The sequence below is a fragment of the Microcaecilia unicolor genome, chromosome 4, assembly GCF_901765095.1.
Source record: "Microcaecilia unicolor chromosome 4, aMicUni1.1, whole genome shotgun sequence".
In the NCBI taxonomy this organism is placed as follows: domain Eukaryota; kingdom Metazoa; phylum Chordata; class Amphibia; order Gymnophiona; family Siphonopidae; genus Microcaecilia; species Microcaecilia unicolor.
This window is the reverse complement of record NC_044034.1, coordinates 278,447,337-278,464,876: the sequence shown is the minus strand read 5'-3', so window position 1 is coordinate 278,464,876 and position 17,540 is coordinate 278,447,337. Positions and strand designations below refer to the sequence as shown.

The 17,540-nt window shown below is 42.0% G+C and overlaps 1 protein-coding gene across 3 annotated transcripts in view; it reads right to left on the bottom strand.

Moving 5' to 3' along the window:
• The window catches only part of ARHGAP6 (Rho GTPase activating protein 6), an 817,167-nt gene that overhangs the window by 122,427 nt on the left and 677,200 nt on the right, over nt 1-17,540 (bottom strand). For all 3 annotated transcript variants that reach the window (XM_030201605.1, XM_030201606.1, XM_030201607.1), the window contains exon 2: nt 2,969-3,128. In XM_030201605.1, coding sequence (XP_030057465.1) covers nt 2,969-3,128 — 160 coding nt within the window. The remainder of the gene's footprint in view (nt 1-2,968; nt 3,129-17,540) is intronic.

The window sequence follows — 17,540 nt, the reverse complement described above, 5'->3', positions numbered from 1 at the left end:
CAGAGGTTATCTTTATGTGTCTATCATTTTAATTTATAATTAATTTGTGTGTGTAATACTTGTAATCCACTGAAAATTGTTAAGATCATGCAGGATATATTATGTTTTAAATAAGTAAATAAAAACAAGTAGAAAATATCTAAATTCAGTTCTACTTCCACTGCAATGACAGCATCATTTTCAGATTTTCACTATATTTATTGTGCTGTTATGTTGCCTCTGGGATTATGGCACGGAGTCATGTTGCTAGTATAAAGTTAATTGAGCCAGAGACTGCTTCATTACATACAATTATATGGGAAAATCAACTCTCTATACCACCCAAACTTCTCCGAAATAGTGCTTCCTTAGCATCCGTGAGGTCCAAAATTTACTCCACAAAACAAAGCACAAAGGGGCCCTTTTACTAAGCTGTGCAGGTACCTACGCGTGCCCAACGTGAGCCAATTTGGAACTACCATCTGGCTACCGTGTGTCCCGGGTGGTAATTTCATTTTATACGCGTGTCCAGTAGGCACGCTGAAAATTGTTTGGTGCGTGGTGCTAACCAGGCGTTTATCGGCATTGTACACGCATTGATGAGTACCGCCCGGTTAACGCGCGAGACCTTACCACTAAGTCAATGGGTGGTGGTAAAGTCTCAGGCCCAACATGGACGCGTGCCAATTTTCATTTGGCCGCACATCCATTTTCGGCCCCCAAAAAAGGCCTTTTTTGCAGGTGCGCTGAAAAATGAACCCGCGCACGTCCAATACACAGGTCTACACCTGCACAGGCCACTTTTTAGCACATGTTAGTAAAAGGACCCCAAAGTATGGTAAGTAGCTGCAGAAGACAATACCAGCTGTATTGCCATGTCAGTTTGATTTCTTTGTGAACAATGCAGTCACAAGAGAATGCAAGAATTCAAAAGTGGAAACTGAAACATTCAGCTAGGTAGATATATATTAATACAGACCTTCAATATTTTTCTTTTGGGGGCTTTACTCCTCTTTTTTTATTTAAATCTCTTTTCGTGTTTAGTATGATAATATAAAATAAAATGAAGTCTCTGTTATTTATAAAAATTTGTGTACCCTCTCCTTGGTACATAGCCAATCAAGATTGTAGTAATCTGTGTACAACCACAAAAAAAATACAGAACCTCAATAAAAAAAAAAATACATGACAGGAAGAGAGAAGATTCCTCAAGATCAATTATGTCACCGCTATAAACAGAGACAACATATTTCATAGAACGGGTTATCCCTCATCTTCTAAGTAGAGGAAAAAAGAACCTTTCTAAAATGCAGTATCAGATTCTCCCTGCAGGACTCTTGAGAATCTTTTTCCATTGCTCAACAGCTTTGATACAAAAAGTTTCTTTTCTCTACTACATAAGACCGCAAATGTTTCCTAGGCACATACCATCCTATCCTTTTAGTGCTCAGCATTTGGCCACCTTTATTCAAGCTGTCATTATGTCTCATCTAGATTACTACAATGCACTCTATGTTGCGTTACCTGGTAAAAAGATCTAACACTTCCAAAAAGTACAATATGCCATTGCTCATTTACTTGCTGGTACTGGCCCATGAGTTCCAGTGGCCCTACTAGGAAATTTCATCAAATTATCTTAGTTGGCAGGGAAACCCCATGTTCCACCAGCTGAAGAAATCCAGGGCTGCACTGATCATCTACAGTATGGCTGTCAGCAGCTCAGACTGATGATGCTGGCACCGTGAGAACTGAATACACTTGCAAGGTTGGTGATGGCACTTTAAGCTTCTGACATCCATTCTGTAGCTGATCAAGTCAGCTCCAGATTTCTTCAGCTGAGGGAGGGGGGCAAGGGGATCCCTGCCAGCTACAAAAGTTTTCCGGTTGCTAGATGGGCCTCCAGCAAAAGTGGAGGGATCCTGACTCAGTATGGCCTTTCTTATGTTCTTATAACTTATGACTTGCTTGTTCGCCCTTGTCTCCATGAATCTGATGACTCTTCTGTAAAACCTGTAACTTCCTTCACATGGAAGATTATAGTTGACCCATAACAAACTTACAAATCCTTAATTTTCAAAACAATCTTTTCTCCCTGCTTTTATTTTGTCCATGTTACATATGTGAACGAAAGATTTTCCTGTCCTACAGGCTGTAATATGTTTGATAACTGATAGTAAAGAGTCATCAATGAAGTAGCGTAGCCAACCTGTTTAATCACCCAAAACAGTTCAGCAGCAGCTACCCGACTCCCCTCTCCCACCCCTAGATTTGACAATTGTCGTCCCTTCCACACACACACAGCCCAGCAACTCCCCCCTCCCTGATCTACCTCAGCACTTTGGGGGCAGCACCAATGACGTGCATCTGCTGCCTGCACTGGCTCCACAGGCTTCCCTCTATCATATCCTGCCCTCGCTGACGTCACTTTCTGTTTCGTCTCTGGCAGGATCATGTGGCAAAGAGAAGTCTGTGAGGCCTGCACAGGCAGTAGATGTGCACTGCTGGTGCCACCCGCAACTGTACCGATGTAGACCTAGTGTTGTAGGAGGTGTGTCGGGCCATGGCCAGGTGGCAAATGCTGGACTGAGAGTTGGACTAAAGGAAGGTAAATGTAGAACAATGGGGGAGGGGGCTGGAATTTTGTAAGGCCCACACAAAGCTACACGTCTGGCTATACCACTGCATCAATGGTTGCAACTGTTCATGGAAGGAGACTCTCCAAATATTAAAACACTGCTTACAGTCTTGTAGCAAATGACAAACAGCCCAAGAATGTGTGAAGGGAGGCGAGAGGGAGGGGATGGTGTAGGCATATCTCAAGTGACCTAGCAGCTTCCTTCTTTTTGGCTTCTAGTTCAAAAGAAACTTGCTCCAACCATGTCTACGGCATAATCCTTCATATGCATTTTTATAAAGGAACAAGAAAACAGAAAATAAAAAATGGATGTTGCAACCAAAAGGCACATATATTTAACATGACGGCATCTACCTTTGGGAATAGTGATCTGACAGCCCAGGTCGTAATCCTGCTGCAGCCGATAAAAAGCCACTTCCTGTAACCTTGCACGCTCCAGTTCAGAGAGACTTTGAATAGGGACTGATTTCAGTCGTACACTGCGCCCTGACATGCTGTTCCAGGTAAAATCACCCTGAAAGAGATCAGAGGAAATAATTTGAAATGTGCACCCATAACAGTAAATCTACAGCATATCAAGATTAGCAAAATTTATCTGCCAGTTATACCTTAAAATGGGCAGAACAGAAAGAGTGGGGATTTTTAATATTTTTCATGTACTTCCACATTCACCTAAAGCAGAAATTATATAAATGAAAACTATGTGGCATGTCCAAAAAGGTGCCAATTTTTTAAAATAAAACCAAAGCATTCTCCTGAAGATTTGTTTGTTAGGTATACAAGCTTTTATTGTATATTGATTTATGATTTTAATGATGTACTGTAATATGTAATTCAATTTGCCATTGTAAGCTCTTGGTCTAGATTTATTTAAACCACACTGAACCCTGCAAAGGGGAATTTTGTGGTTAACAAGAATAAATTTGACATTGATTCTCCTGGCAATGCCCATACACAGCACTCATGTAGTTGAGGCAAGATAGTATCTTGTACCAATATTCTAAATTGCTCGGGGGAAAAAACATGCTTTAACTGCCCTAAGTTGACGTAATTTACAAAACATCCTCCTACTCAAGCTTTTAACTTGATTCTCCATAGTTAATGAAGAATCTAGAATAAACCCTAAAACTCTAGAAGAGGTTTCAAATCCCAAACAGTCCCCTGTCTTAAGCTTTAAGCTCCTTGGAACATTTTCCAAGGAGGTACCATAATACAACAGCTTTTGTAGCATTTAGTTTCAAGAGATTCTGCAAAGTCCAATGATGTGGTCTTTCTAGACAATTTAGAATTAAATGTTCCCTAGCTATTCCTTCTAATGCTAATGGAACTAAGATAAAAATGTCATCTGCATATGAACAGGCATAAAACAAAGAAGACTGCAACACAAACCCTAAAGAACTCATAAAAATATTAAACAATGTAGGTGATAGTGGTGATCCCTGAGGTGTAGCATGATATGAGTTCTGTACTCTAGATTCTATGCTCTAGATTGTTCCAGAACTTAGAACTTAATGTGCAGCATGATATGAGAGTTTAATTGTCAGAGTTATTGATTTTGCTGGAATCAGATACAAATGTATATATATATAAAATATATAGCTGCAAAGACTATCAGATAAACTGGTCTGACTCACCTTCCCCCTGGAGACTACTGATAACAAAAGCTAGCCGGGTGGATACTTACAGTCAATCAACACATCTCCAAAGAACAGAAAATCTGAATATTGACAGCAATCACAGAGAATGGAGTTAACAAAAGACAGCGAAACTCCACCTAATCTGACAAAAGAAGCCCACCTACTCTCAAACAATGACTCTTTTAATTCTGTCAAATATGGATGTGTATCTACCAGCAGATGTCCAGACCGAAAATCTTATGATGTCATTAAACATGTGACCAGTTACCATGCTCCATCTCAAAACTAGATGAAACTAGTTTTCAGCTATCCCTGAGTTTTCATTGGATCAAACACACCCCACCTGACTTCAGCCTATGGTCCAAAAAGAAATTATTAAAAGTCTGGATCATTTTCAGTTCTCTCTCTCTCTCGCTGCTGCTTCCTGATCTGCACCTCCATAGACCTTCACTGGGCCTTGCTGGACTTCACACACATCCAAGATAAGACTTTCTCCAGGCTCCAGCAACAACTCCGCAACAAAAAGACTTCTTTTCCAGCACGGACCTCCTTCAGCACTCCAACCAGCAGCTGCCACTATCAAAGTGAGTTACTATTAATCCAGCCTAATTTATAATTCATACTTTCTATCTTCTAAAGCACATTTCCCTTGTGCAAGATCCATAAAAACTGCCTCTCTCTTTAATATTATTGTATTACCTGTATTGTAAATAAATATTTTAAAGTTAAATATCTGGCCTTTCTGTTCTGAGCACATGTCCTTAAACCTTACAGTGCAGGTTAATGTAATTCCCCAAATCAAATATATCTTGCATTGCCCTTTCTTAAATATTATTATTAATTACTTTTTTTTATATAAGAGAGACACCACAACTTTCAAAAAGATTTCCATTCTAGAAGAAGAAAACCCTATCTGTCCACTATCAGTGGAAAACTCTGGCTGGATAGTTCCCATTCTCCTGGGTCCAAGGAGTACCTTCTGAGAAAGTTTGCCTCCACATTCAAGGACCCAGCGATGTGAGCTGCCAACAAACAGAGAAGATTATCATCCCAACCGGACTTGCTGGTATCCACTGTCATCACCTCCCATTGTGTTATTGGAAAGAGAGCTCCAATGGTCAAATTCCTGGGCAACAACCACCACTGTATACTCCATCTGGCAACCAGCATCCAAGGAAGATGACGGTCATACTTCTGTGATACCAAACACCAGTGGATGAGAACAGACTCCTATAAAAGCCGCATATGAGCCCTGAACCATGACACCACTTCCATCGAAGAGGCTCAGCAAATGCACACCTTCTTGCAAAACAGGTGCTGGACTGTAATGCTGATGGCTCCCCAGGTCCAGCAGAACCAGCAATTTCATAAAACTGCACATGAAGGAAACAAAGTATCTATCCCCTCACTCCAACATATGACTGGAAGCAGATTTTAAAAGTTACTGCTCCCGCTTCTCCATGTGCTCTGGATCCAGCCTCTCCAGCTTCTCCACCCCCTGTTCACTCCTCCCCCCCCCCCCCCAAGCACAGAAACCATCCAATAACACCCCCCCCCCCCCAAAAAAAAGAAAAGGCGTCCACTTCCCTCTCCAACCTCTCGGCAACAATGAACCACTCCAACACATCTCAGCCCCTCTCTGAGGCCCCCATAGCTATGATCCCAATGGGTAGTCTCATTATATGTATAAAAGCTGCTATTTTCATATGGGGATGCTTCTAAAATAAGGGCCTGTGTATCTGGATTTTCAAAAGGCATTTGACAAAGTACATCTTAAAAACTCCTCAGGAAATCAGAAAGTCATAGGATAGGAGGTAGATAGAAAACAGAGTAGGGTTAAATGGTCAGTATTCTCAATGTGGAAGGGTAGATAGTGGGGTTCCACAGGGGTTTGTGCTGTAACTGCTACTTTTTAATTTCCAACAGTTTTTATTGATGACATTTCAAAACAATATCACAATCCACAGTCTGAATATACAGAAATTCAAGAGTGAATTAACAAACAAACAAGATTACTTGCTACTTACAGTCATCAATTTTTATCATTATATCCCCCCCCCCCTCCTACATCCTCCTTCCGTTTATGTTTCAACAGGTAAATAGTGTAACATTTACTTCTCCCCCTTTTAGGATATTTCAACATTAGTATGGTGGAGATATCAACAAAATATAATATTAACTTCATGCATAATGTGCATTCAACTTGTCACAGCAATTACTCTGCTCTAGGGCACGGGTAACCGTTTCAACCTTAAGGTATGTAACTGCTACTTTTTAATATATTTTTACATGATCTAGAGATGGAAATAATTAGTGCGATAATTAAATTTGCTGATGATACAAAGTTATTCAAAGCTGTTAAATTGCAAGAGGATTGTGAAAAACTTCAAGATGAGCATACAAGACTGGGCATCTAAACGGCAGATGACATTTAATGTGAGCAAAGGCAAAGTGATGCATGTAGAAAAAAGGAACCCGAGTTATAGCTGTATGATATCTGACAAGATCAACAGATTTTACATTTAAATAATCATCCCTTTTCTAGGTCTGATAAGGGGGGGGCATACATAAAAGTTATACTGAAGTGTAATAACCACATGCATTGTCATCCACATTTCAATTTGATAAATCCAGTAATCTTCCTTTGGTAACTAACTACCATGTTTTGGCCATGAATCTTTGAACTCGCTGCACATCACAGCAAATTACAATCCAAGAAGCATAATATTTGGAATACAGATTTACTCTAGAAATGTTTCAAGTGCAACATTTACTCTGGTTTGGACTGCTGTCTTGTTTCATATATACAAGATTTCTGGTGCACATATCTGATGTGAGCTTTTGCACTTTTGAACTCTCACCCACATTTCTAGTTTGAAGAGGAATGCAAATTAGATCTATGAATACCTGCAATTATCAGAAGACAATTACATGGTAAATGAGAGGAGAGAGAGACCAGTTGAACAATCAAGTCTGCCCAGGCTAGATGCCTCTTGTCACTGCCTACTGTTTTGGGTGGATGTACATATACATTCCCAGGGCTAAACCAATGCCTGCTCTGTGTCTCCCCCCCCCCCCCCCCCCCATTTTTTTTTACTGGGCTTCTGAAGCCTTGTTCTACCACTGCCCTTCAAACCTCTCTCAAATATGAACAAACATGTTTGAGTCCCATGAAAAAGTTCCAACAAATGTTTTGGTTCAAATGCTGGCTGTATCCATGAATTTATTAGTGAGTTTTCTTACTATTTTTTCCCTCATGGAAGAAGAATAAGAGAAAAGACTTAAGGACTCTTTTACAAAGCCATAGGGATTGAATGGACTTCCTCTCATTTACCACACAGGAATCGCTAGCATGGCTTTGTAAAAGAGGCTCTTAGTGAACCACACTTCCTTCACTTTACTTCTATATTAAAATATAGGCCCTGATCTTCAGTCGGAGCAGCCTTTGCGTAATGGTAACCACTGGCCCTGGTATTTTATTTCTTGAATTTCAAACAAAGTTTACACTATTATCAAACTGAAACTATAACAAAAAACATTTTAAAGTATATAAAAATGAAAGACACAACAAAAGGAATGGAAATCAAATTGCACAATTCTAAATGACAAATTAGCAGACACAAAAGAAGAAGGAAAAGATCCTAAATGTGGAAGACACTGAAAGCTAAACTTTGAGCCTCTTTTACTAAACCGTGCTAGCAGTTCCAACATGGCAAATGTGATGCAGCCCATTCAAATTTAACGGGCTACAGCACATTTGCTGTGCTAGGAATCGCTAGCGTGCTTTAGTAAAAGAGGCCTTTTATAGGTACGCTCAGCAGCATTATTCATTTAAGGCAGTGACAGCTCCAGCAGCTATTCATTTAATTTAAGCCTGAAAACTTGTTTAAAACAAATCTGTTTAGCGAGTCCTTCTGAAAGAGGGTAGCAAGTGCAGATGGTTATTTCATTCTTTTTTTGTTTGTTTGTTTTTGTGTTTTACTGTATTTTAATTTTATGATTATGGATGTGACGTTTGGGATGCACCTAAGTAATTAGGCAGAATATAAATCAATTACACTACATGTCCATTTAGCTGCTGAATGTCGCCACTAAATGGATAGTTGCTAACTCTGACTCTAGCCCTCTTCCAAACATTGCCTTTTATTATCCATTAAACAACAAGGCAGACGATCTGCAAAATCCAATGTGGAAAACAAACTAGCAGATCAGTATAATATCCAAAAAACTTTATTGAAGATACCGTATGTAAGACAATTGCCCGACACAGGCCGTGTTTCGCCCAACCATAGGGCTGCATCAGGGGCTAGTCTGTATCTTTCTTAAATAAGAACAGTCGCACATTGCATATCGATCACTTGACGAAATAACAGGATACGCTGTTTTGCGCTGCTTATGCTGTTTTTTTTGTAAAGAAAATTCCTTTTATCCTTGTCCTGATATGCAATGTGCGACCTTTCTTAATTAAGAGATACAGACTAGCCACGACGCAGCCCTATGGTTGGGCCAAACACGGCCTGTGTCGGGCAATTGTCTTACATACGGTATCTTCAATAAAGTTTTTGGATATTATACTGATCTGCTAGTTTATTTTCCACTTTTATTATCCATTTACATGGCCTGAATTTATCTGGATAAATAAATTATGTATTCACAACATGATAGGAAACAAAAACATCGCTTTGAATATTGGGCACTATTTTTATCCCTTTACCAGATAGCATGCAGCTCAACTCATCCTATCTCCCTGTGCATTGCCAACTGAGTATAAAGAATATCAGGAGGATATGAGTGCCACCTAACATCTCCAAATCATCACTTTTTACAATCGATATTCCTGGCTGAGTATTATGTTGCAAACCATTTGATTGTCTTCTCTGATACATTAATGAGCCCAGAAGCACTACAGGTAATGAATGGGATTTGGCAAATCCCCTTTCTGTGGTGCAATCAAAGCAATTTACATTTATTACATGCAGGTACTTTCTCTGTCCCTAGTGGGCTCACAATCTAAATTTTTGTACCGGGGCAATGTAGGGTTCAGTGACTTGCCAGGGTCACAAGGAGCTGCAGTGGGCCTTGAACCCAGTTCCCCAGGTTCTCAGCCTACTGCACTAAGCATTAGGCTGCTCCTCCACGCCTATCTGGAAACTGAGAACCACCACCAGACCTGATCTTCAAGATTAATAAAACACGCAATTCAACCTATTTCTTGAATCAAACATACATAACTATAGCCAATACAGTGGGGGAAATAAGTATTTGATCCCTTGCTGATTTTGTAAGTTTGCCCACTGACAAAGACATGAGCAGCCCATAATTGAAGGGTAGGTTATTGGTAACAGTGAGAGATAGCACATCACAAATTAAATCCGGAAAATCACATTGTGGAAAGTATATGAATTTATTTGCATTCTGCAGAGGGAAATAAGTATTTAATCCCTCTGGCAAACAAGACCTAATACTTGGTGGCAAAACCCTTGTTGGCAAGCACAGCGGTCAGACGTCTTCTGTAGTTGATGATGAGGTTTGCACACATGTCAGGAGGAATTTTGGTCCACTCCTCTTTGCAGATCATCTCTAAATCATTAAGAGTTCTGGGCTGTCGCTTGGCAACTCGCAGCTTCAGCTCCCTCCATAAGTTTTCAATGGGATTAAGGTCTGGTGACTGGCTAGGCCACTCCATGACCCTAATGTGCTTCTTCCTGAGCCACTCCTTTGTTGCCTTGGCTGTATGTTTTGGGTCATTGTCGTGCTGGAAGACCCAGCCACGACCCATTTTTAAGGCCCTGGCGGAGGGAAGGAGGTTGTCACTCAGAATTGTACGGTACATGGCCCCATCCATTCTCCCATTGATGCGGTGAAGTAGTCCTGTGCCCTTAGCAGAGAAACACCCCCAAAACATAACATTTCCACCTCCATGCTTGACAGTGGGGACAGTGTTCTTTGGGTCATAGGCAGCATTTCTCTTCCTCCAAACACGGCGAGTTGAGTTCATGCCAAAGAGCTCAATTTTTGTCTCATCTGACCACAGCACCTTCTCCCAATCACTCTCGGCATCATCCAGGTGTTCACTGGCAAACTTCAGACGGGCCGTCACATGTGCCTTCCGGAGCAGGGGGACCTTGCGGGCACTGCAGGATTGCAATCCGTTATGTCGTAATGTGTTACCAATGGTTTTCGTGGTGACAGTGGTCCCAGCTGCCTTGAGATCATTGACAAGTTCCCCCCTTGTAGTTGTAGGCTGATTTCTAACCTTCCTCATGATCAAGGATACCCCACAAGGTGAGATTTTGCGTGGAGCCCCAGATCTTTGTCGATTGACAGTCATTTTGTACTTCTTCCATTTTCTTACTATGGCACCAACAGTTGTCTCCTTCTCGCCCAGCGTCTTACTGATGGTTTTGTAGCCCATTCCAGCCTTGTGCAGGTGTATGATCTTGTCCCTGACATCCTTAGACAGCTCAGCTCCTTGCTCTTGGCCATTTTGTAGAGGTTAGAGTCTGACTGATTCACTGAGTCTGTGGACAGGTGTCTTTCATACAGGTGACCATTGCCGACAGCTGTCTGTCATGCAGGTAACAAGTTGATTTGGAGCATCTACCTGGTCTGTAGGGGCCAGATCTCTTACTGGTTGGTGGGGGATCAAATACTTATTTCCCTCTGCAGAATGCAAATAAATTCATATACTTTCCACAATGTGATTTTCCGGATTTAATTTGTGATGTGCTATCTCTCACTGTTACCAATAACCTACCCTTCAATTATGGGCTGCTCATGTCTTTGTCAGTGGGCAAACTTACAAAATCAGCAAGGGATCAAATACTTATTTCCCCCACTGTATATAATCATTTTGACTTTCCAGAAAATCAACCCATCTATGGCCCTTGCGAATAGGAACAGAACTACAGCGAACTAACCATTGCTGTGTCTTTTCAGTCTCTTACCCTTCTCCATCCACAATATGTGCATTTTGCTATGACCCAAAGTATTTTGGTTTATTGGACAGAACTTAAATTATCTAATTTAAAGATAGACACAAGATGTTCGATTCAAGCAACTGTAGAAAAGAGGATCAGTGGAAATACACTGTGGTTGCACTGTTCCGGAGTGACGCATGAAGAATTGGGGCGTGATTCGGACTAGGTCCATAATCATTCGAACTGCTTTTAGGTTTGTTGGTTCTCAATTTTATACTCTAAAGACCACTGGCTGGCACATGTTTGTGCATTCATTATAGAGTATATCTAATAGCCCCTGATGCAGCCCTGTTGGGCGAAACACGGCCTGTGTCAAAAAGGGCATTTTTATAGATGATATTCTATCAATAAAGTTTGTTTGTATTTCCACTGATCTGCTTTGTTTGTTTCCATCTTGGAGTTTGTGGATCGGCTGCCTTGCTGCTTTCTTGGACTGTAGAAAAGAGGGTCAGGAAGCTACTTTTATTTGGCAATACCCATAGGTCTCCATCATCAACTAAATAAAACAGATATATTCAGAATGTTCTAAGCACATTTAGTTTGATGTGCCACAGTAATTTTACAGCCCTGTTAAAAAAAAATAATAAACTTCTCTCACACATTGTACTTCCAATAAATCTCAGAAAATGACATTTTAGAATTGCTTCTTAGATTCTAATCCTAGTATAGTAATAATCTTTGTCAGGAAGAAAAACATTTCAATTAATTCAGCCAGAATGATTAATGCAGACTCCTGCTACAATTCTGTATACTAATAAATTCCAAGAGCAAAATAAAAGTTGTTAAAGTTATTATGCACTTGGAGGGTAATTCTTCATAGAGGACCCTACAATGTGCCTTCTTGGAGCCTCTATGATAACAAAAAGTAGATGCCTCTTTACAGAATAGTACATAACTGGGTATATGTCTTTAAACGCAAGTGTTTACATCATCCATAGAGCACCTGTCAATGTTTGCACCTAGCCTGGGGAAATATACACATAACTGGCAAGATTCTATATAAGGTGCCTGAAAAATCAGAGCGGAAAACATTTCCACCTAAGCGTATTCTGCAGTGGCGTAGCTATGTGGGGCCACGGGGGCCTGGGCCCCCGTAGATTTGGCTCTGGACCCCCCTCCCACTGACGACCTTCTCGACCCCCCTCCCATCGCCAACCCTCCCCCACCGCCGCCGTTGCCGCTGTGGGCTACCTTTGCTGGCTTCGTTCTGTTTCTGTGAGTCTGACGTCCTGCAAGTACAACGTGCAGGACGTCAGAAACAGAACGAAGCCTTCATGGGAAGAAGAGGACCTCGTCTGGTGGGGATTGGGGTCCCCCACCAGCAAAGGTAGCCCACGGCGATGGCGGCGGCGGGAGGGAGGGATCGACAGGGTCGGCGGCGGGAGGGGGGATCGACAGGGTCGTCGTCGGGGGTCATCAAAGTTGGCGGCAGAGGGGTTGGAAATGGCAGGGAGGTCGGCAGCGCTGGGGGGGGGCTAAAATGTGCCCCCTCACCTCGGGCTCTGCATCCCCCTCCTGCTGAAGTCTGGCTACACCCCTGGTATTCTGTAAGTGGCACCTAGATTTAGGCGCAGAATATAGAATACACTTAGTTGATATCACAGCACCTAAAACTATGGCATTCATTTACACCAAGGGAAATGTGACGTAAATGCTGGCAGGTAAATTTGGGCGCACAGGGCCAGATTCTTTAACAGTGCGAATAAATTTTGGAACACCTAAGAAACATCCATTTCCCTGCCCTCAACCACATCCCTTTTTGGCTGCATGAATTAGAATTTAGGCGCAGTGCATTAAAGTGATTTTGCTCACACCTTTTCATTAGCTCAAGGTGAGTTACATTCAGGTACAGTGGATATTTCCCTGTCCCTGGAGGGCTCACAATCTAAGTTTGTACCTGAGGCAATGGAGGGTTAAGTGACTTGCCCAAGATCACAAGGAGCAGCAGTGGCATTTGAACCGGCCACCTCTGGATGTCAATCAGACCAGTGCTCTAACCACTAGACCACTCCTCCACTCCACACTTGTTATCAATGCCGACTAGTTTATTAAGCCAATTAAGTTACACATGTTGTTATAGAATACACTTGGATTTCAGCGCAGAACGCTAGGCATGCTATGTACAATCCAGAGGAAATTATATAAGTGTGCACACCCCACCCAGTCTCTGTGAAAGATAGGGGATGCACTTACAGAATAGCAGGTAGCTGGATTATTGTCATTTATGAATGTGTGACTCAAATACTGACATTCATGTGCATATTTGCCACCTGTATCTTTGAAGCTCCTTATACAATTATCCTTTTGCCATCTCTCCTAGGGGAATTCTGCACAATGCAACATTTGCATAGAATTGCCTCCCTGAGCAGAATTTTGCACTTCCCATTCAAAATTTCAGTACAAGCAGCAATGGCTCAGCATCCCTCCCTCCAGATATCGAGCAAGAAGCTGCAGCACACAGCCGCACATCAGGTCACAAGCTGCTCCACTTCTCCATATGGCTGTGGAGTTCAAAGGAACAGTCTGACACAGGACATCAGCGGAGGATGGCACAGTCCTATGTGCAGCCTGCACCTCTTTCTTTTGCTGCACAATTGGGCGATGAGGTGGAAAAAAACTGGAGAGAGATGATGCTACAGATGGGGGTGAGTTGGGGGGTGAGATGGATATATTTGGACAGGGGCTGTAGGAAACTAAGGCTTGCGATAGTGTAGGCACAGGTTTTGGGCATGCACAGATCCATTTTTCAGCATGCCTGCAAAAAAGGCCTCTTTTGGGGGGGGGGGGGGGGGCGAAAATGCACATGTGGCAAAATCAAAATTGCCGTGCGTCCATTTTGGGTCTGATACCTTACCGCCAGCCATAGACCTAGCAGTAAAGAATTTGGGTGGTAATGATCTACGTGCATCAGATGCCACTTGGCCCACGTCTGCTACGCATGCCAGAAAATAAAAAATATTTTTCAGATGCGCGTAGCGAACGCACGCCAAAATTGAAATTACCACAAGGACCACACGGTAACCAGGCGGTAACTCCAATTTGGCGCATGTTGGGCGCATGTAGGTGCCTACACGGCTTAGTAAAAGGGGTCCTAGGTGTGTGGCATTCGGACTGGAAGACAGCAAGATGTTATGTGTGTCAAGGAGGAGGGGAAAGAGAAAAGAAATGCAGTATACCTGGGAGAGGAGAAAAAAAAGGAAAGATGAGTGTGTGCCTGGGGATTTAGAATGGAGAGGTGGGGCGTGCACCAAAAGGGGGGAAAAAGAGGACAGGTGGGGGTATGTGCCCAAGGGGACAAAGTAGAACTGGGGGGTCTTGATGGGAGTTAGAGAGAGAGAATAGGAGGCAGAGAAAGCTGAGATGTGGGGAAAGAAAACTGTAGAGGGCAGAAAGCTGCTAAAGAAGAGGTGGGCAACTTGGTTCTCAAGGGTTACAACAGTCAGGATTTCCCCAATAAATACGCATGAGATCTATCTGCATGCAGTGCCTCCCACTGCATGAAAATAATCTCATACATATTTATTAGGGAAATCCTGAAAACCTGACTGAGCTGCAGCCTTCAAGGACTAAAGTTGCCCACTCCTGTGTTAGAGGGTATAGATCAAGTCAACAGCAAATATCTGAGGGGAAGGGAGTGAAAATATCCATCATACAGAAGGACAGAGCACCCTGAGGGGCTAAACTTCCCAGGGAAGGGGAAAGGGCTGAAGCTGAGAGAAACTGCTAGGAAAGCAGGAACCTGAGGAGGGAAAAAGCTGGGAGAGAGATGATTTCAGGCCTGAGGTGTAGTCAGGCCTTACAGTGGGAGAATAATGCACAAAACCACTCCATCTGGAAGATATATAGTCCTTCTAGTCCTTGTACTTTAGGAATGAGTAAACAAGCAATTCACATCCATTCATTTCAATCATTCAGTATTTTATAGACCTCTATTAAATCTGCTCTCAGCCATCTCTTCTCCAAACTGATGACCTCTAGCCTCTTTAGCTTTTTTGAGATAGGGGTGACCAGAATTGCACGCAATATTCAAGGTGCAGTTACACCCTGGTGTGATACACAGGCATTGTAATATTCTCAGTTTTGTTCTCCATTCCTTTCCTAATAATTCCTAACATATTTGCTTTCTTAGCTGCTGTTGCACACTGAGCAGAGGGTTTCAAAGTATCATCAACAACAACATCTAGATCCTTTTCCTGGGTGGTGACTTCTCATGTGGAACTCTGCATCATGTAGCTATAGTTTGGTTTCCTCCTCCCTTCATGCATCACTTTGAACTTGTTCACATTAAATGTCATCTGCTATTTCGATGCCAAGTCTCCCAATCTGGTAAGATCTTCTTGTAATTTCTCACAATGGTCTTGTGATTTAAGAGTTTTCAAATAAATTTGTGTCGTCAGCAAATTTGAGCACCTCACTCATTATCCTGTTTCCAGATAATTTATAAATGTTAAAAAGCAGAAGTCCCAGCACAGTTCTCTGGGGAGCCCTACTATTTACCCTTCTTCATTGAGAGTACTGACCATTTAACCCTACTCTCTGTCTTCTGTCTTTAACCAATACTTAATCCCCAATAAGACACTGCATCCTATCCCATGGTATTTTAATTTCCTGAACAGTTGTTCATGAGCTACTTTGTCAAATGCCTTCTGAAAATCCAGATACACAATAACAACCAGCTCACTTAACAGGCTTATTCACCCCTTCAGAGAAATGTAGCAGATTGGCGAGGCAAGATTTCCCTGGGAGTGTTTCAATAGGTTACATGGAGTTAGAAGTAAATTAGCTTTGGAAGGTTGCACCTTGATTCCGATTCTGCTACCATTGAGTTTGGCAGAGGATCACGCTACAAATTTTAAGCATTTCAGGAGGTAGTGATGGAATTATGAAATTGCAAATGATCTAGAAGAACAGCTGATGAAGAAACGTACTGCTATTTTCCTGGTATGCATTGGCACACAAGCATGAGAGCTATATTAAACCCTAAATTTCAAGAGCGAACTGATATGAACAAAACCCTAAGGCAAAAGGCACGTTTTCCATTTTGTGACCATCAAAAAATTTGTCAGTTGGGGTGTATCCCTTCTCCGTCTAGAAGGGAATTCTACACTTGGCGCCTAAAGTTGTGAACTGAGCTAGTATTTTTTAACAACAGAGTTGGGCACCAAATCTATTATAGAATACTAGAGTATGTCCACAGTGACGCACCAAACTAGGTGTGTCTATGGCTGGCGTAAATGCTTGCACCTAAAATCAGCAGTTGGGCACGTAAATGTAACTGTTCTATAAAGTGCACACTGAAATAGATGCAATGCTCATGACCCACCCATGGGAACAACCGCTTTGCAGTTATGCACTAGAACACTTAAGCACCAAGTTATACAATAGCGCCTCAGTGCACTGTGGTGTCTTACTACAGTTTCAGCCCTGTTTTGCCGTCTAACATCTGTTAACTTCCGTTGCCATGGCAAATGTTTGGCACCGTTTTACCCCCCCCCCCCCACCCCAATATCTTTCAATACAGATGACAAACACTGGTACCATCACATGACGACTACAACTCTTCCAGATTTTCTATTTTCTTTGATAACTAGCAATTTACTTTCACTGTTTTTAATCTGTTTTTATTTTTTCATATGTCAATGCAAACATATGCACTGACAACCCCCCCCCCCCCCCAAAAAAAAAAACAAAACTAAAACCTATATCAGCTTCTAAACTTTCTATCCACACAAGCGTAATGTCATAGATTAATCTATCTTTTTTGTCTGCAATGATTATATATATGATACTGCATTTACAAATAGAGGCCCTATTTATTAAGTATTCTCCCCAAAGACACAAAATAAGAGAAAACCATGAGTAAATAGCACCTTTTTTTTTTAAATTATAAAAGACATGGGTAATATTCAAAAAAAACAATGCATGGGGTCAAGCTCCCAAGTGACCTAGTTCCCAGGAGGGAGACTTTTTGGCCAGTTTTACCCCTGTTTCCTGGATAGGCTTGCAGTTATGATTTCCCCAAGGAAAACAGGGCTGGAAAACAAAGCTAGGTCTTCCACAAATTATACACGCCTCCCTGCCCGTTTGTGGTCCTCTTCTCAGGACAAGAGCCAAAGACAACAAGTAGCCACACCTGCTATATCAGGTCAGGATCTCAACCCATGGCCCATTGCTAATGTCGTTTTCTAGTCCCAAAACTGCAGGAGACCCCAGGGATGAAAGTGGCTGCAGTCAGATCTTGGGTACAGGACCTCAGTCTCACATCCACGTTTATGATCTGATGCAGTTTTCCCTGTACAAAAGAATCAC